Source organism: Chenopodium album, chromosome 22 (genome assembly GCF_948465745.1).
Source record: "Chenopodium album chromosome 22, dcCheAlbu1.1, whole genome shotgun sequence".
NCBI classification, from domain to species: Eukaryota; Viridiplantae; Streptophyta; class Magnoliopsida; order Caryophyllales; family Amaranthaceae; genus Chenopodium; species Chenopodium album.
The window spans coordinates 30,587,866-30,608,619 of NC_137855.1; the positions used below are offsets into that span (position 1 = coordinate 30,587,866).

At 37.5% G+C, this 20,754-nt stretch overlaps 2 protein-coding genes across 2 annotated transcripts; both read right to left on the reverse strand.

Moving 5' to 3' along the window:
• Positions 1-7,842: 7,842 nt before the first annotated feature.
• LOC145604163 (uncharacterized) lies at positions 7,843-8,547 on the reverse strand. Its single transcript, XM_081660112.1, has 2 exons — positions 8,402-8,547; positions 7,843-8,281 (listed from the first exon to the last, which is right to left on the reverse strand). The coding sequence occupies exons 1-2, from the start codon at positions 8,545-8,547 to the stop codon at positions 7,843-7,845; spliced, it is 585 nt and encodes a 194-aa protein (XP_081516238.1).
• A 2,318-nt stretch (positions 8,548-10,865) lies between these two features.
• LOC145604164 (uncharacterized) lies at positions 10,866-12,719 on the reverse strand. Its single transcript, XM_081660113.1, has one exon. The coding sequence runs from the start codon at positions 12,717-12,719 to the stop codon at positions 10,866-10,868; it is 1,854 nt and encodes a 617-aa protein (XP_081516239.1).
• Positions 12,720-20,754: the final 8,035 nt, after the last annotated feature.

Below are 20,754 nucleotides of genomic sequence, written 5' to 3' on the forward strand. Positions count from 1 at the left end.
GCATATATATAACTTTTCAAACTACCATTATAGGGATCATAAATATTCTTTATTTATTTAATTTTTCCAACTTTTGCTAATTCGTTCTTCTCCCCCTAAGTTGGTAAAATATCTCATTTATAGGGGCGTCTTATTATATACTAACTTAGTAGATAAATTTGCATTAATAAAATTCACTTCATTAGGAAAATTACAATCAAAATTTATTTATCAGAAGATTTGTATTAAACAAGCTTTTATCTCTTTTAGAGAGCAATTATTAAATCATTTCTTCATTAACTATACATTGCATAACACATATGTATTTATTATTAAATCTTTCATAATTTGTTCTCTTCAGGTGATCAATAATTCAATATCAATAGGGAGACATATGTTGTGCAGTTGAATTTCCTTCTTTTCTATTTCTTATGTGCTAACATACAATCCCCCAATCAATAAAATTGTTATACAAGCATATATCACTTGCTTGTAATTCTACTAGGTGGTGATCTTTTAGATCTTTAAAGACTTAAATAGTATATTTGATGAACTTCTGGTCACTCAATAGTTGACATAATAATATATAAGTTATTTTGGTAAACTTCTGGTCATCCATTACTCTTTTATATAAGAAATCAAAACTTATTAACCCTTGAAATTCTCATATATACAAATTATTATGAATCACAATCCAAATATAGCTCAATCTCAATGTTATGTCTTGCCATTCAATTCATTTCATATATTTAACATTGAGAGAGCGTCAGCACATTATCAAATGAAACTTCAGGTTTCCATAACGGGTAATTATTCAACCCGGATGGCCTAATTTAATTATCACATCCAATCACTTCTCTAAATTAAACTCTGGTAAGTTTTCCAACACTGGTGATCACTTTATTATTAATCTTACATTAAGCATGTCCATGAATTTGATGTGATATTTGAACATCAACATGTGTTTCTTTATACAATTGGCAAGACAATCAACAAATATTTTATCCAATAATTTACTCATACTCTGCTGGAGTTTTGACTATTATCATGACACATGTAATCTTGTTGAATATTTCATACTCTTCTAGAGTCTTTTATATAATCATAAAACATATAAATTTTACTAAAAGTGATTTCTTCTAGAAATGTAATGGGATTTATCATTTCCTCAAATTTGTCATTATCAATAGTTGCTCCATTCCTTTTCCGATGGTTGTTATATTTTAACTCTATTAGACTACAACGCTTCAGGCGTGCTTTAAGTTCATTAGTAACTGATGTTATCCTTCTGGGACGATAATTTTTTATTAGAGCATTTATAATTAGTATATGATCAATGACATTTATATCCATCTTCAAGATGGTATCATTTCAAAATATATGATTATCATCATGTGGCCACCTCTATTAAATAAATCATTGATATAGACCAATGTATGTACAAAACTGACCATCAACATATTTCATTATTCATGTGCAAGGATTACATAAAAACAATGTAATAAACACTATCTCCCCCTAATCCTTGCATATGGGGGTATAAAAATAGTCCAACAATCTTTAAATCCATTCTCCTTTTAAGCCATAAATTCTTTTAGCAATGTATGTATCAAACAAAGCAAAGTTATTATTTTCCTCTTGCCCAATTATAAGAATCGTTATATTGAAAATTCTCAAAAGTGTGTCATGCTCAATTTCTTAAAATTCATAAAATTATTTCTTACTCAACTGAATATTATGTACTCATGCATGTTTACATTTCTTATGAACTTTTCCATTATATATGATCAATAAAATATCATGCAAATTATTTTTCACTTCTGGGAGTGAGTTAATCTAGTATCACTTATTCTCACCCAAAGTTTGGTATCTAGATTACTATTCAAAATCTTTTGTACATAAATTCATTCTTATACTTTAGAAACTATTAGAAAGTTCTAAGTCAAATAAGTACCTTCATTTTTCTTCAATTATTATCATTATGACCCTTCATAAATTTAAGGATGGGAATTTCAAATCCATATATATGAGTATTTCATGTTCAAGCTACACATCATCATTCATATAATTCAACTTAATGTAGGCATAGAGTATCATATATATAATCGAATTCTATCGCACATTAATCAACATCTCAACATTGATCCTAAGTAATTGAGAATAATGTGGGAGTAACTAAAAATATGGGTTGATCCTAAATGGGTGATTCAGAATATATACACCAAACTTGGCACTCAATTACTTTTCTACACGAAATTTCATATGTAAACTAACATTATTTTGTTGTACATTACATTATTAAATGATAACCCAATGCAAATTATGCTAAGGCCAATTGATACGAGGAAAGGTTAAGATTAGTTAAAGCTGCTATATAACTTCACACCCATACAACATAAAGTAATGTAATCAAGATTGTTGTAAATTAATATCAATTATTCTCATAGAGTTTGTATTATCCTTATCCATTGATGTGTAAATATCATGGATTTATAGTCATACATCATAAAGATACGCATATTACTAGTATTAGACTATTAGGTATCATGTAAATTTCATCCCTCAATCAAACCAATAAAGATTATTAGTAATATAAGTTGTAGATAAATGAACATATATAGTATAAGAGTAGAGAAGACTCGAATTATTCTATTAATAAGTATGTGGCCTTAAATAGGCTTACAAGAGTGTTATGGATGTATTATACTTTTGGGATCTTAGTTCTAAGAATGTGCAGTACTTGGTTGATGTAAATTATTAATGGGGTGATAGTCTGCAATATTTCGATTGTAATTATGCCTTCTCAAATCAATTTTCTTTGTATAAATTAGTGATTCTTGATGTAATTACTTTTATGGCATTAGCCTTTTAATATAATTATCTTTTTCGTTGCATATAAGGAAAATAACGAATTGTAAAGATAATTTACAAAGTCAGTGCTAGATATTAGAGGTAAATACAAGCTATATTTATCTATTCCTAATTACTACCCAACAAACCAAGAAAATAGGAAGTCTAACCACTTTGACTGGTTAAGCAATTAGCTTTATGTTTGTCATCGTAAAAATAAACAATTGGTCAATATTAAGGATGCAAATTAGAATTGATTTCCTAGTCATTATTTTTGGGCTTGGGGTTGAACTAACATTTAGGAGTATTGCCTGATTGCCTCACATAAAAAGAAGCCTTTTACTTAATCTTAACAATATAATTCTATAATATTGTTTCATAAAAAATTAAATATATAGTTGACTTTATCAGTTCTTATCTCTAATAAACAAGAGGCTAACTTTATTATGTATAAAATTATCAAATTACATTTTTGAAGTATAAAAAAAAACAGAATCATTAAATTCTTGTACAGTAATATCAACCATAATCTAATAAAGCTTATATAATGATTTATTATAAAAGAGTATCAATGATAACCATTAATCATTAACACTCGTATACTAAATTCCTTAATTAATAGAGATTAAATCAAAATATATGAGAATTAACTACTCTAGTCACATATAATTAATTAATCTCAATATGTTGAGAATAAGGATCAATTAATACAGTAGAAATATTCAAGCATAGTAATCATGAAATTATATGTACAACAAGCTATTTAATCAATTCAATAAAACAAAAGATTATGCATTAGTCATGGTTTGTCGGCAGCAAATTGGCATATCAAGTTATCAACAAAATTAAAGACTTACATGGTTATACCCCTATATTTATTCTACATTAATAAAAACAAACTCATATGTAAAATATAGTTTAGTCACATGATACCAATAACCACAACATTCTACAAAGACTACTGTGATGTTTTGCGATGAATTTCATACTAATTAACTGGATTTTATTAAGTACTGACTGTTTATGCTAATTTTTGTTAAGTGGGATTGAGTATCAAAATCTAGGCTACGGATCAACTAAATAAAATCAAAGGCAAACTAAAATGAAAGCGATAAAACGACACAAGGAATTGTTGACGCAGAAAACCCAATGAAGGTAAAAACCGCGGGTAGAATGAGGATCTACCAAACTTTCACTATGGCCAAAAAATGTAGTAAAATGTGTACAATAGGTATCTTTTGTTCGTGAGTAACTAGGATGCAGTGTGTTAGCGTTCGTAGATGCCTTCCCCTTTTATACAAATGTTCTAAGTTAAATTATAGCCGTTGCTAGGAGATAGAGTTTCGATCCCTTGATTCTCGAAATGCAGTTGGCGAAATATCCTCTCTGTTTTGATCCCAAACGGACTGGAGAAGGCTGGGCTGTACTGAGTCTTCAAGCCTATCCTTTGCGGGAAAATAGGGAAGTTTTTAGCTGACTTCTCAAACAAACGTGGGTTTACTTGGGGGCGTTTCCGTCATTTCGCGTGGAAGCACGTTCTCCTAAGAGCAATTACTCCACTCTCCACTTTCTCACTCTAACCGTCATTTCTCTGCCTTAATTACTGCAGCACGCTTCCTCCTTCCCCAAGTTTCTACACCATTTCTTCTTCTTTCTTTGCTTTTCTTTCTCTTTTGCACAGATTTCTCTCCGGTGGTAGCGTGCGGCGGCGATTCGGAGCTTCAAGTGTCTTCGTTTGACAGGTAATTTCTTCAATTCACTTTCTTTGCTTGTTAATTTCTGGGGCGGAATGTCGAGCAAAATTCCCAAAACTAGAATTAGGTTTTCTCTTCGTATTGTTGAAAAAAGAGGGACGGTTCCTCCGCAGAAAAAAACCAATGACTCAATCAAGGTCATCCATGGCGCCGGAGATGAGAAGTAAATTTATCAAGATGGCGGGTTTTCCCGACACAACTTTTGCGCACATTCCAGGTCCTGGTCAGACAGGGAAGGACTTTCCGGAAGGTTTCGTTGTATTTTATAGGTACCCATTTGCAGAGACGGGGATTACATTTCCTTTTCCACCCTTAGTGAGGTCATTTCTTGAAGTCTTGGGTATCAATCCTGGACAGTTAATGCCTTCAGGTTGGAGAATTCTTTCTCTGATCGCAGAGAAGACCAAGGACTGGGAGGAACCTTTTACACTGTCGGACTTAGCTATAGAGTATGAGATGAAAATGGGGGACAATGGATTTGTTAGCTTGACCAAGAAAGGAAGTAGGCTAGTTTTGAATACGGATGTGAATGATAGGGGTTGGAAGAAGTGGTTTCTTTTTGTGAAAAGAGTATCTCTGGGTGTCGAAGGATCATGGTTGACGGAAGGTTGGCCGACGAAGGGTAAGTGTTTGTTTCTTTAACTGCTCGTCGATTAAACTAGGATTGGCTAAATGGATTGATCTTGGTTTTACTTTTGCAGAGTTGGATCTTGAATTTCTGGAATCGTCGGAGACATCGTCGGCGAACGTGAAGAAATTCCTCTCCCTCAGTCTTTCAGCCAGGACTTTTGCGAGAAAGAAGAAGACGACAGCCACGCCGTCAGTGCAGGAGCAGGGGACACCGACGAACACTTCCCAGCAAGTCGAAGATTCAGAAGAAACGATGTCAACTCGTAAGCTTTGCGTTGTCTTTTTTCTTTTGCATGTGTTACTTATGTCTTAGCTTATGCGTTCATTTGCTGTGTCTTATGATTTTGGCAGAGTCAGCTGCCCCAGGACGAAGCTTATCCCAACAGGAGGCAGACCTGCGCATGAGGAGGAAGCGAGGTCTTCCATTTCCAGACCAACAGCCGTTGCCTGTGCTTGAGAAGGTGGAGGCGGTGTCGACCCCAATCCCTTAGAGGACTATCAATGACCAGGGGACTATAACCTTATCGCCATCTCCTCCCCACAAACACCAGAAGACAGACGACGAGCCTTCAGTGCCAGACATCATGGCGCGTTTTCCTGCCAACTTTTTTGAGATTCGGAAGGGCGATCAACACTCTCTTTTTCCTGCCTTGAATCAGCTGCTCTTTCCTAAGTCTAGGGAGCTTCTGGCTGGGACTTCTGCGTTGGACATAGCCTCTGAAGCTGCATCGGCTCATCTTTACGTAAGTGTCTTGTATGGTTTCGTCTTGTTTGGTTTGTCGAGTTGAATTTTTTCTGGTTTGTGACTTGGGATGTGTTTGGACAGTGCTTGCAAAATTCGTTGGTGCTGAGGGATAGGGTGATTGGCTTGGCTAAGAAGATGAAGAGGTTAGACAGTGCTGCCAAGAATGCTGAGGATCAACGAAGGACTGCTGTCAATGCGTTTCAGAGGACGAAAAGGGAGTTGGACGATGCCAACAAGAAGGTGGACGCTTTGGAGAGTCAAGTGTCGAACCTAAAAAAGAAGACAGAGGAGGAGGCTCAGCAATTGAGGGGGCAGTTGAAGGAGCAGGCCAAGCACTTAGAGGATAAGGTCGGGGTTATTGCGGCCAAGGAGGAGGCTTTGACGAAGGTAAAGGGAGATCTGATGACCACCCAGAAGGAGCTGGAGGACGCCTTGGACGACTATGCGGAGCTGGAAATCAAGCTGAAGGCGAAGCTCATGAAGCAATTTCTAGATGGGAAAGCTTCAGAGTGGCGTCCCCAGGAGGTGATCGATTGTTTTCTGGCTAATGGCGGGGATCTCAAGGAGTTGGAGGAGGACGCAGCAGTGGCGTCGACTGCGGATTCAGGCCCAGGCCCTTCCACCGTCGTTCCTCTACCAGTCGTCATGGGCGAAGCTCAGCTCCCCATCGTCGAGGATCAACCTGCTACTGATGGGGGTCAGCCTTTGGAGGGTGCCGAGGAGTTGCAGGTCAAGGGTGTCGACGACAACGCTTCGATTGATGATATTGTCAAGGAGGTCGTCAGTGATCTTCCCGTCGACGGAGCTGATGCTTGAAGGCCATCGCTTGTGGTGGTTTTATTTTCTGCTTTGTATGCTTTGAATGGATTTCTGTTTCTTTTGCTTTGAAAACAATGTTTCTTTGTTGTCGTTGTGTTTTATTCCACTTGGGGGTAAGTGGTCTTTTGGATATTTCCGTGTGTAAGACGCTTGATACATTTTGCTTTTGTATGCTAAGTATTTCTTTGTTTTCTGTGACTGCGTTTTTTGTCCGTCTTGTGTTCTGTAAAACAAGACAATTTGACTAATAGTTTTTCAAAATATAAGTACGTGGAAAAAGCGTTTATAATATTGACATGTCAGGGATTTGAAAAAACTCTGGAAGAAGTTAACTTTTATTAATATCATAGTAATATTCTGAACATATCAAAATACTGAAAATCAAAAAATATTTTACAACTGTTGGATGTGCTTTGTCGAGGGCGTTGTATATTTCAGGCCTTTCGTTGCGGTGTTTGCCAATGCCCCTTGCGTCCAAGCGTCGATGCTGAACACTGAAGTCTAGTTCATTTGTTCAGGTATCGGGTGTTTGGCGTCGGACGCTATGGTCAGATTTGTCCCGGGCTTTCGTTGTGCTACGATTGTCGTTTGAACGACAGCTTTCTTTACCGCAGCCGTCGTCTGTTGCTTTGTTTTTGCTCAACTTTGTCGTTGATCTGCAAAACCAACATGGTTAGAGTACCGTTGGCCGTTGGTGCAGCCAACGGACCTCCGATGCTTAAGTCAGTACACTTAGTCATAGAAAGCTTGAATGGACGAAGTGAATTTGGAAATTTATTAGAGCGTTACCTTTTTGTCGACGAGAGGTTTCGACGACCACTAAAAGTAGTACTTTCTGAGATGAGTTGCGTTCCAACTTCTTGGAACGGGGTTACCTTGTTGGTCCGTCAGTCGATAAGCACCGTTGCCGACGATCTGTGTGATTTCATATGGTCCTTCCCACGAAGGAGCGAACTTACCATCTGCTGGGTTTTTTGTATTTTAGAATGCTTTTCTAAGTACCCAGTCACCTAACTGGAACGTCTTGGCCTTGACATTTTTATTAAAGCTTCTTGCGACGATTTGCTATTGCGCTGCCATTCTGATTAGGGTTGTCTCTCTTAATTCTTCGGTTGCGTCCAGGCTATCTTCCATTTCTTCCTGGTTTCTCTCTTCCGTCATGAGGCCGAATCTTGATGTTGGGAACTCGGCTTCTACTGGGAGAACGGCTTCGCACCCATAAACGAGGGAGAAGGGCGTTTCCCCCGTCACCTCTCTTGGCGTCGTTCGATTGGCCCACAGGACTGCTGGAAGTTCGTTGGCCCACTTGCCTTTAGCTGCTTTTAGCCTTTTCTTAATGGCTTCCATGACAACCTTGTTGGTGGACTCAGCTTGTCCGTTGGCTTGCGGATACCTAGGCGTGGATGTTCTCAACTCTATGCGGAATTTCTGCAAAAAAGAACGAGTTTTGTCGCTAATAAATTGCGACCCATTATCACAGACGATTACTGATGGGATTCCAAACCTGCAAATAATGTTAGTCCATATGAACGTGATAACCTCCTTGTCCGTCACCTGTTTCAAAGCAACTGCTTCAATCCATTTAGAAAAATAATTAGTTAGTGCTAACATATAGACCCTTTACCCTGGTGTTGCAGGTAGCTTTCCGACGATGTCCATCCCCCATCTCATGAAAGGCCACGGAGTCAGTGTTTGGTGTAAAGGCTCCGACGGTTTATGAACGGTGTTGCCGAACCGCTGGCAGCTGTCACACTTGGTCACGTATTGCATTGCGTCTTCGTGGAGCATCGGCCAAAAGTATCCTTGTCTTTTTGCAATTTTAGCTAGTCTTCTTCCTCCGACGTGGCTACTGCATATTCCGTCGTGAAAATGGCTGAGGATGGGTTGTTGTTCATGTTTTTGGATACATCTTTGGGATAGCCCTGATGCGGATTTATGGAATAGTACTCCGTCGACCATGTGGTATCTAGAGGCTTTGTATTAAAGTTTTCGAGATTCTGCTTTGTCACTAGGGAGGATGTCTTTGGTTAGGTAGTCTATGATGGGTTTAGTCCAATCATCGTCTTTGCTGACGGCGTCGACGGGTAATATTTCTTTGGTTGTGACGGACGGTTTTTGCAAGTGGACTAAGGGAATGTTTGTGAAGGTAGTCTTTTTGAGGGCGGAGGCTAGGTTTGCCAGTGCGTCTGCTTGGGCATTTTGGTCTCTTGGGATTTGTGAGATGGTGAATGGATCGAAGTGTTTGGCTTTTTCTTTGGCTATATCGAGGTATGCTGTCATTTTGGAATCTTTTGCTGCGAAATCTCCTGTCATCTGGCTGATGATTAGAAGGGAATCACTGTATACGTCCAGGGATGTTGCTCCTAGGTCCTTGGCGACAATCATTCCTGCAATCAAAGCTTCGTATTTTGCCTCATTGTTAATTGCTTTAAAATCACAAGATACAGACCTTACTATCATGTCCCCTTGTGGCGACTTTAGCACCAATCCCAGGCCAGCTCCTCGTTGGTTGGACGAACCGTCGACGAATAGAATCCATTTGCTTTCTCTTTGGACATTGTTGATTTCTTCTACTTCCTTATCTGCGACGGCCTGTAAGTCGGGGCTGAAGTCTGCCACAAAATCTGCTAGGGCCTGTGACTTTATTGCTTTCCTGGGTTGGTATTCGATGTCCATTGTACTCAGGTTGATGCTCCATTTGCCTAATCGACCTGTCAAATCTGGCTTTCTCAAAACAGACTTAAGTGGATAGTTAGTCATCACCACTACATGGTGGGCTTCGAAATAATGCCTAAGTTTTTTAACAGCGGTAATTAAAGCAAGAGCCAATTTTTCTAAGGATGTGTATCTTACCTCGGCTGGGAGCAGTGTTTTACTTACGTAATAAACTGGAAGCTGCCCAGCCTCGTCGTCTTCTCTCGTTAGGACTGCGCTGACGGCAATGTAAAGCTACAAAGTTTCGTTAGTTTTGGGTTTTGACAGGAGGGGTGGCGTCATTAAGTATTTCTTTAATTCCTGCAACACTTTTTCATGATCGTCAGTCCATCCAAAACCTTTATTTTTCCTCAAAACATTATAGAAAAGATGACATTTGTCTGACGATTGTGAAATAAAGCGGTTCAATGCTGCCACTCGTCCTGTCAATTTTGGGTTTCTTTAACATTTCGGGGGGACTGAATATTTATTAAGGCCCTGACTTGGTCGGGACTGGCTTCAATTCCCCTTTGTGTTACTACATAGCCCAAAAATTTACCAGCAGATACTCCAAATGAACATTTAGTAGGGTTTAGTTTCATACCATACTTACGCAATACTTCAAAGGTTTGACGGAGGTGCCCGACATGATCTTCTGACTTCTTGGATTTTACCAGCATGTCGTCGAAATACACTTCCATCGTGTCCCCTAGCTGGTCTTTGAACATCCTGTTAACTAGCCTCTGGTACGTCGAACCTGCATTTTTTAGTCCAAAAGGCATAACTTTATAACAATATATACCTTTGTCGATCATGAAGGTCGTCTTCTCTTGATCATCTGGATGCATTAAGATTTGATTGTATCCGGAGTAAGCGTCCATTAATGTTAGGGGTTCGTGTCCAGCTGTGGCGTCGACCAGGGCGTCGATGTGCGGGAGTTGGAATGGATCTTTTGGGCAAGCCTTGTTGAGGTCGGTAAAGTCGATGCATACTCTCCACTTGCCGTTCTTCTTGCTGACGACGACTACATTTGCGAGCCATTCTGGATATTTGACCTCTCTTATTTTTCCAGTGTCGATCAGCTGCTGCACTTCATCATTGATAATTTTGTTTCGTTCTGGAGCAAACTTTCGACGCTTCTGCTTGACAGGCTTGTGATTCGGATCGACGTTCAGCTTGTGTGAGATGATACTTGGGTCTATTCCGGTCATATCTTCATGAGACCAGGCAAAACAATCTTTATTCTCTCGGAGAAAGGCTAGGAGGGTTTCTTTTAGTTCAGGTGTTAGGTTGGCTCTGACACGGACGATTTGGTCTGGCTTTCCAGGGTCTAATGGTATTTCGTCAATTTCGAGGTCGTTGGGATTGTCTGGTGTCGGTCCATGCTGTAATTGCTATGCGGTTCTCATGGTAGGTTTTAGGGTTGTTTTGTAACAGTGTTTGGCTTCGCGGGCTTCTCCTTTTATTTCTTGGATTCCCCACGGGGTTGGGAATTTGATTGACTGGTGGTAGGTTGAGGGGATGGCTTTTAGTCGATGGATCCATGGTCTGCCTACTATGGCATTGTAGGCTGAGGGGCAGTCGATGATGTTGAATTTTGTTTGTGGGTTTAGGCCTCCTGCATAGGTTGGCAAGGTTATGTCTCCGAGAGTTGACATGCTTTCACCGCTGAAACCGACCAAAGTTGTCGACCTTCTGGTGATGTCGCTATCTTTCAGTCCCATAACTTCCATAGTGCTCTGGAACAGGACATTTGCGGAGCTGCCTCCGTCGACCAGCACCCTTCGAAGCAGACAATTCCCGACGATCAGCGAAATTACCAAGGAGTCTTCATGCTCCCTGTTGATGTCGTCGTCATCGAATGCCATTGCCATTGCTTCCAATTCTTTTTCCAGGGGATCTTTGATTTCTTCCGGAACATCTGCATTATCTATGGTAGACTTTGCGATCCTTTTGGCTGCAGAATACATTAGTCCACAAATATCTGAACCAGTAATGACGTTAACGGTTACCTTGGTTTCGGGTGGCTTTGGAGGTCCATTCGTCGCACTTTCTGGCTTAGGGCGGCCTGCGTCGGCGCTCTTCTTCCTTCCCAGCAGATGCTTGAGGTTGTCTCTCTTCAGCTGGAAGGTGACCTCTCTTCGCAGGGCATAGCAATCCTCCGTCTTGTGGCCATGATCACTGTGGAACTCACACCACTTGCTCATATCCTTCTCCGACTCGGGCTTGTTGCTTTTCATCGGCCAGCGCACTTTGTTGCCTAGGGGCTCCAGCTCTTTGACCACCGCTACGATGTTGACGTCGAATCCATACTCCGATATCTCGGGGTATTGCGGGGCGTCGAGGATCTGTTCTACCTGCACAGTATTAACAGAACGTGATCTACCTGATGCCTCGTAAGGCTGGTGTCGCCACGATCCTCTTTGATTGCTTGGAGCTTTGCGGTCGGACTGGCCTTTGGCATTTGGATAGGAGCTGCGGTTGGCGATGTCCTCGTCGAAGCGCATCTGGGCCACGGCTCTTGTCCTGACTTCTTCAAATGTTGAGCAGGGATACTTGACCATATCTTTGTACAGATCTGAATCTGTATGCAGTCCACGGAGGAAGGCTTCGATTGCGGTCCTGTTGTCGACGTTTTTTATTGATACTTTCTCTTTGTTGAATCGGGACCAATAGGTTCTGATGCTTTCTCTGGGTCCTTGGACGATCAGGTACAGATCGCTGGTTTGCTTGTCGAACTGCCTGCTACTTTCAAAATGGGAATAAAACTTGTTAACTAACATAGCAAAACTGGTTATACTACACATGCATGCCTCCCAGCAATCGAACGGGATTGAGGCCTGCCACATCCGCTGCTTGTAAGACTCCACATGCTGCTCTAGGCACGTCGTCCCATCATAAAGCGACGTGAATGTCGGGAGCGACACTCTTCTGGGGATCCGGGCCATAGCCAGCTCATCGCAGAATGGCGTTGCGGCGAATCCATCCGGGGCTTCTCTCTGGACGGGGATCGGGACACCTGACATCCTCTTCATCATCGACAGCACCCTGGAATTCTGCTTCTCTAACGCGACCAACCTCTGGAGCAGGATCTCTGATTGATTTGGCGGTGGGTTGTCTTGATCATTCCCTGGAGTGTGGAGGCTTCCCTGCCCGACGTTCCTGATCGGGGGGTTTCTATCTATCTCTCCGTCGCTGGACTCAGTATCGGTATCGTACAGAGGCTCAAGGATATCCAACGGCGGCATCCTGGGGACCATGCCCAACTGCCTTGGCTGGCGGCGACGGGTGTTGTTAGCTGATTCCAACTGCTGACCGAGGTTGGCTGCGTCGGTTTCTGACGCTTCCTTTTCCTAACTGAGACGCTCGTTGGATTCCCTGGCTGCTTTGAGGTCCGCTTGGGCCTTCTCATAGGCCTCCCTAAGCTGTTCTGGGGTCATTTCGTTGGATGACATTTTGAGAGTGAAATAGGGTTTTTCTGGATCTTATCTAGTTGTAGCCCCACGGTGGGCGCCAAATTGTTTATGCTAATTTTTGTTAAGTGGGATTGAGTATCAAAATCTAGGCTACGGATCAACTAAATAAAATCAAAGGCAAACTAAAATGAAAGCGATAAAACGACACAAAGAATTGTTGACTCGGAAAACCCAATGAAGGTAAAAACCGCGGGTAGAATGAGGATCTACCAAACTTTCACTATGGCAAAAAAATGTAGTAAAATGTGTACAATAGGTATCTTTTGTTCGTGAGTAACTAGGATGCAGTGTGTTAGCGTTCGTAGATGCCTTCCCCTTTTATACAAATGTTCTAAGTTAAATTATAGCTGTTGCTAGGAGATAGAGTTTCGATCCCTTGATTCTCGGAATGCAGTTGGCGAAATATCCTCTCTGTTTTGATCCCAGACGGACTGGAGAAGGCTGGGCTGGACTGAGTCTTCAAGCCTATCCTTTGCGGGAAAATAGGGAAGTTGTTAGCTGACTTCGTCTTCCGTCAATGACGAAGAATCATCGTCACTTTTCACCTTCGTCAACACAGGTCTTCGTCGCTTGACTTTTCTTGACTAACGTTGACTTTCATCTATAGATTTTTACCCATAACACTGACCTCGGTGAGGATTGATATTTAACCCCGATGACAATCGATTATCTTATTTCTTCACTTTATCAAGCTGTAGGGAATATTTCAAGCATTATGACCCCAAACTTGAACCCCACTGTGATCATACACTAAAGTATGGTGGCGTTCCAAAGGGAAGAAAAAGAGAGCAAAAGAGTCGCCAACAAGTTTTAGGAACTTGTAAACCCAAAAGACAATCCAAAAGGACCATCAACTCCATAAGGTCTTGAACCAAACAGGGTCCGGGGATGAGGGTACGAATCCAATCTACAAAAGAAAGGACCTGCCCTATAAAATAGGCCTCTACTTTTTTCTGCTCGTATTCATGTGCGCTTTTCGAATAACATACAAACATTATATTGAACCTAACCTATTTATCTATGTTGGTTGAAATTAATGCACAAATAAAACTATTATTGGCGATCACTTGAGTTAAAATCACATTAGCCTAAACCAAATTATTAATTATCTTATTAGGCGTGATTTCAAGTACAAATTCCCTTTAAACATGCATAAAAGGTGTGATCAAGCAATAACAATAAAATATATCAAGCAACATAATAATAAACAATAAATAATAATAACGATGACAATAACATGATAAGGCATAATAAAGCTTAATAATAATAGCAAGATCCTAGGCATGATACTAACAAGATTAATATCAAATCCTAGCATGTCACTAAACAATAAAGATCAAAGCTTTAAACCTAACATGGTACTAACATGCTAACGTGATATTAGAAATAAGTAAAGGCACCCTAAACATGACACTAGAAAGCATTAAATAACATCCTAACATGACACTAGGAATTAAATACATCCTAACATGATACTAGGAATCATAAAACAATAATAAACATACTTTCTACATTGTTAATAAAATAGGGAGTAAGCTAATCTACTTACTTTGAAGCCTCGTACCTCTTTCTAATAACAAAATACACAAATTAGTAAACTTCAATGAAAATAATAAATCAAAGAATTAAATTAAATTATTGAAAGAAAGAGTTAAAAAGTTTAAACTGGATTTGGGACCAAACCCTCAGAAAATATTAAACCTTGCACGTCTAGGGCGAAGGCAACTTCGAACTTGGCTAAGAGATTCTAAGTCTTGTGAATGCGGAATATTGTATTTTGTAAAAAGGTTGGTTTAGAAAGAGAGGGAGAAATAATTAAGCTATATTGCTTAGAGAGAGAATAGAAAGAACTGATAGTAAGAATTGATGAATGAAAACAGAGATTCGGGACCCTATTTATAAGGAAATAGTCCGGAAAAATCACAGAATTTGATAAGGAATAAAACTACACACTGTCGCCAGGAATTGACTCTGTCGCGACGCGACAGGGTCTGTCGCGAGGCGACAGCCTTGTCGTTTGGCGACAACCTGTATTAGCGCGTTTTTTCCACGCGGAATCCGATCTTTAATCAACTTGATCTACGGAATCCGTACAGAAGATAAAATATGTACTTTTAAGATAAAATAATGTTTTATTCCAAATAAAAGTCTATTTTAAAATAAATAATTATTAAATCTAATAATATTAGAATTAAAAAGAACCTTCTAGAAACTTCTAGAAAATTATAATTAATCCTAATAATTTTAGGAATAATAATTAACATTGGGCCCTCCTCTAGATCATTGGGCCGTATATAAATAATTAATCGGGCCCAGTTTAGTATTTTGGCCATAACGTCCTCAATATTCATCGGAATTGGGCTTATAATATATTGTTGGAAAGGTCTTTTCGAACCCCATCCAACTACACTATTATTGGACCTTAATTATGGACCAAACTAAACTGGTTTGGCTATTTTCAAATAAATAGAGTTATTTTCAAAAACAGAGAGAAGAAAATTTTAAATAAAACTAAACCGCAACACTTGACTTTCAACCACTTTCACCTCATTCGATTATGGTTCGACGTGAAAGGCATTCATCACTGGGTTTGGTTTTGGGGAGACACAAATGGGTGTCTACACAAGCAGTAGTAATTAATCACGTCTCCAAAGATTGATCTTGTAAATTTTGCGATTGGTTAGAGAATGGTGCTGATAACGTGTTATGAAATAAGGAGAAATATGAGAGATTAAGAGAGAATTAATCTATCTGTGTTATTCCATATGATAGGGGTATATATACATAGAATATTATAAGTAGGGTTTGTTTAGATAACAATAAACCCAAGATCTAGAATATTCTTGAAACATACAAAGAGGATAATGGATATCCACACAATATTTTCATAACATTATTATTATTATTATTATTGTTATTATTGTTATTATTATTATCATTATTATCATCATCATCATCATCATCATCATTATTATTATTATTTTAGACTTTAAGGGTTTAGATTATTAGGATAGTTATTTGTTTGATTCAGTTATGTTATTAGGATGGAATTAGTAGTTGGTTACAAATATGATTAGAGGATAAATTAAGAATAGGATTCTCTTCTATCTTATCTTAGTGTTATGATTATTAGTTTCCTATATTATCTTAGCAAGGTTTTCCACTCTATAAATGTAGGTGCATATAAATAAAGGTTTTTTTTTTTTTTTTTTTTTTTGGAGAATGTGTGTTTTGTTTTATTTATAGGAATTAATTCTCCGAGTGTTGCTTTTTTTGGAGAGTGTGTGTTTTGTTTTATTAAATTAGTAGGAATTAATCCTCCGAGCATTGCTTGTTTGATCTGTGATCATCTTCTAATTGTGACTAGAAAGTGACCCTCTATTATTATTTAAAGGATTAAAGTACTATCCCTTTAATTTTTGTGTTAATTATTTAGTTTTTACTAAAATTTGAAGATCCAGTGTTATTATATAGCTTACAAGCCTTATTATGTATGGATTTCAATTGTAATTATTTAACATTTCAATTACTATTTTAATTTTGTCAAATACTCGTACTATTAACAATTACATTGACAGCTACCCTGGTTTGTATCCACTACTTATTGACAACTAAGATAAGATTTGTCAAACCCTTAGAGTTTTTAACTTTTTAAGTCTCTGTTTAAGAGAATAACTATGAGTATTGCTAAGGTTCGTTTCTTGAATTGCTTTTGGGAGTATTAAAAGTGAAAGTCTGGAAGAAGAGTTTTAGATCTTGAACATTGCTAATTGAAACCCTAAAATAGGCCGAAATGCGGAAGGAATTAAAAATGACAAGAAAACTGGCGCACCAAAAAGGAAATTGACAAGCCATGTCAACTTATGCCGCTCGCGGTAATTGTAACACCCTAGAAATTCCTTTCCTTTAAATACCCAGATTACTCTTTTAAAATACGATTTAGGAATATCTAAGACATTACTGCCACCGTGAAAACGGCTAAGGCAATTATCAAAGGTACACAGCTGAAGACTTAAAATCAAAATCCGTTCAAAACAAGTCAACTTAAAGACAACCAAACGTAAGTAAAGTTTAAAACCAAAACAAACGAAGTCAAATAAAATCAAACTACAACTTGGAACCACTAAAGGCCTTTATTCAAAACCGTTCCAAAACCAAACCTTTGCGTTAGTCCACACAAAATGTATCATAAATAAATAAAGCGTAAAACACATCGTAAACTAGCATGATTCACTCTTCACTCATGCCCCGTCATGAATATGCATCAACCTGATGAAAAATTTATCTCTACTTGTCCCCACTACTCTCCATTAAAAATGGGTCATCATAGGGCCAAGATAAAGACATGGCCAAACACACAAACACACACACAATCAGCAAAGCTGAGTACATAAGCGTAATAAAACACACTAACTTGCTTTCACTTATCAACACACACTTACCTCAATGCACCTGTTTACAAGCATACACAACAATCAACAAGACACTTTAACTAGACACTAAATAATTCATTTAGCGTTGATTACGCATCGAACGGGTTTCCAACTATACCTCCCCCAAATAAATTGAGGTTAACTGACTCGGGAGCTAATCGTGCCAGCGACAAAACCACTCAAAGGTGGCAGAATTCCTGCGCATAATAATAAATAAAAAGGAATGTACATCGTCCTGTACTCCATTAGAAGTTATGGTTAAATATAAAACCCCATAACTCCCCCCATTGTTCATACTCAAGGTATATACGTTCCAAGAGTTTTGGTGCGTAATCTCTTTCACTTTAAGTTATTTACATGTTATTGGACTTGGTGATGACTCTCAAAGCATAATAAATCAATCAACAATAATTGTTCAATCAACCAAACATACCAATTTAATTCTTGAATAATTAGTGACCACATATTATTTAATGTTGAACCCTTTTTAATTCTACCTCAGTGTCAAAGACACCTTAAACGCATAAAGCGCCAAAAATCCTATCCCTAGGTGTTAAAAACACCTGAAGTGCACAAAGGCACCAACATACAATTTATTCCTCGTGTACATAGACACTTATATAGCTCATTTCTAATGCTTAAAGCATTAATAAAAATTATATGAACCATAATAAAATTCCTTTTCAATATTCCAAACCAAATTAAACAGTTAGTTTAATTAAACATGCTCTCTATCATGCCATAAATAAATATGTGGTTCATAAATAATGTTCCAAGCTATTATTTTCCATTCAATAATCCATCACAAATAAATCATGTTTCATAATCCAATCACCAATAACATCTAAATCATAATTTTCATTCCAAACCTAGCATGATATTACTTATAATCAATCAAACACATTTAGCATGCTACTACATCAACATAATTATGCTAAGTACGCGAATGTACCTCAATAAAGCCCTTAAAGTGGCCGAAAACACTATAACAATTCCCGAATCAAGTCTCCTACATAAAGGGACAATAATACTAAATTAATTACCCTTGTATACACAATTTCCAGCAACTTAAACTCACTTTAAACCATTTAAAATAATATGAAAATTATTTAAAAACCCCTAATTAAACTCCCTTTTAATAGGTAATCACAACCCTTTTATTAAAATCAAAATTATGCTACTTTAAATAAACTTTCAGCATTTTAAACTAATCAAAAAACCCCTTTAAAACTTCATCAAAATACATCTTTATACTTAAATTATCCATAGAAAAATTAAATTATCTCTTACCCTTTAAACTCAAGGATAAAATTTAAAGCAATAAAAAAAACTTCGTTAAAAACCAAAAACTGCCCAAAAATCATATTTAGAGGCTGAATTTGGCCACGAGAGGTTGGTGCTCACTACCAAAGGTAGTGAGTCTTTCTTATGGAAAACACTACTTTTTTTTATCAAAATCGGATGAATTTAGAACCTGGTCGGGATTAAAACGGGATTAATATTAACGAACGAAAATCTAAAAATTAAAACACAAATTTACGTGTTCAAAATAATCTGAAATTAAGTTAAACTAATTAGTAGTTATAATCACCAAAATTTCAAAACATCATTACTATAAAAGCCCTAAATCAATTGTTCATGAAAACCCTAAAATCATGATTTTCAATAATTAAAAACCCTAGGTTATAAAATTTACAAAACTGAAATTTATGACATTTATTAAATCTGAAATTATAAAGTTTAATCATCAACAATACAATTTGATACTAATTAAATTAATTTCAAACAATAAAATCAAAATCCATAAATCAATTATTATAATTACACAATTAATAAAACAAAAGAGAAGAAAATAAGACTAACCTTTTTGTGTGGGAAATTTTGGGGATAAGTGGAGCATTTATAGTGTAGAGTAGGTTAGGGTATGTTTGGGCTTCATAAAAATAATGGACTTTAAATGATGAAATAGGTGGCCCAAAAGTAAAAATAGGATGATTTGTTTCATAAGAAAGATGGGCTACATTTGGATTAAATACTTGTTAACCCAAATATAAATATTTGCTTTATCTATAATCCAATAATTAAAATGGTTTGACCCAAAATATATTTTATAATTAAATAAATAATTTATAAAATACATTAAAAATACGGGGTATTACAATAATAATATATCGTTGGAAATATCCAGAAATATAGTTTCGGAACAAATTCAAATTAGGTTAAAATCATTTGTATGTTTTAAGATATGGACGTTTGAGTACAAGGATGTCGATTTTGGGTCTAGGGTAGTATTTAGCTCATATCTGATTCGTTTTAATTTGGAATTGGGCTTATAAAATATTGTTGAAAAAAAGGGCTATTCTCGGTTTTGGAATGCGATTAAGAAAAGAGAAAAATAGGCTAAGGGTTATGGATCATTAGGGCTAAGAAAAGGTTTACATGGATGTTTGGGCTAGAAATAGATTGGATTAGGTGGATTACAATAGAAATTAATGGGCTAAGAGTTCAAGAAATTCACAAATCTGATACACAACCTGATTAAATGGCGGTGAAAGGTCACTCATCATCGAGTTTGAGTTGGGGAGACACAATTAGGTGTCTATAGATAGTGAATGAAATAATGTTAGTGACTTCAAAAAGTTTATGAATTTAAATCAATCTAAATTTAAATAGAGTTTAGATTTGTCAAGATTTCAACCTTTCACGCCTAAATGTCTCTTTGAAATGCTTAAAGGAATAATGATGAACAATATTAAAAGTGTAAAATAGGGCTGATTATACGTATTAATCGGTGCCTAGGATCCTTATAGGCAAGGATGCAGAAGAAAGATAAAGCAGGCAAAGGATTAACATGCCACATCGAAAATTATCGTTACACATCATTAGCATTTGACGTTACATGGAAAAATGATGTGGCAAGGCAAATGTACACGATTTTACACTAAAAATCGAGAAAAAAGAAAAAGATTACACGGACGTAAAGCGGCATTCCACATTTCAGTGGACATGACATGATAGAAATTGACATTGCACGAATGCGCGGCGCGTTAAAACAGGTCGTACGCAGTTTGTTAAAAATTCCATAACTTTTAAATCCAAACATAGAATAAGTCAAATAAGATACCATTGGGAGAATCTTGCATTTTGCTTTCTAGCTCAATTAGAATTAAGTCAAAATCAACTTTAGATTTTATGATATGAACAAAATTGTGCAAGGGTGTCGATTTTGGCTTGAGTCTAGTATTTTACGTGTATCTCATTCGTTTTAAATCAGAGTTGGGCTTATTATGACATATCCATCATTGGAAAGCTTATTTCAAGAGCTATTAAACCACATAAGGTTTGAAAAAAAATTATGAGGCTCAAAAACAATT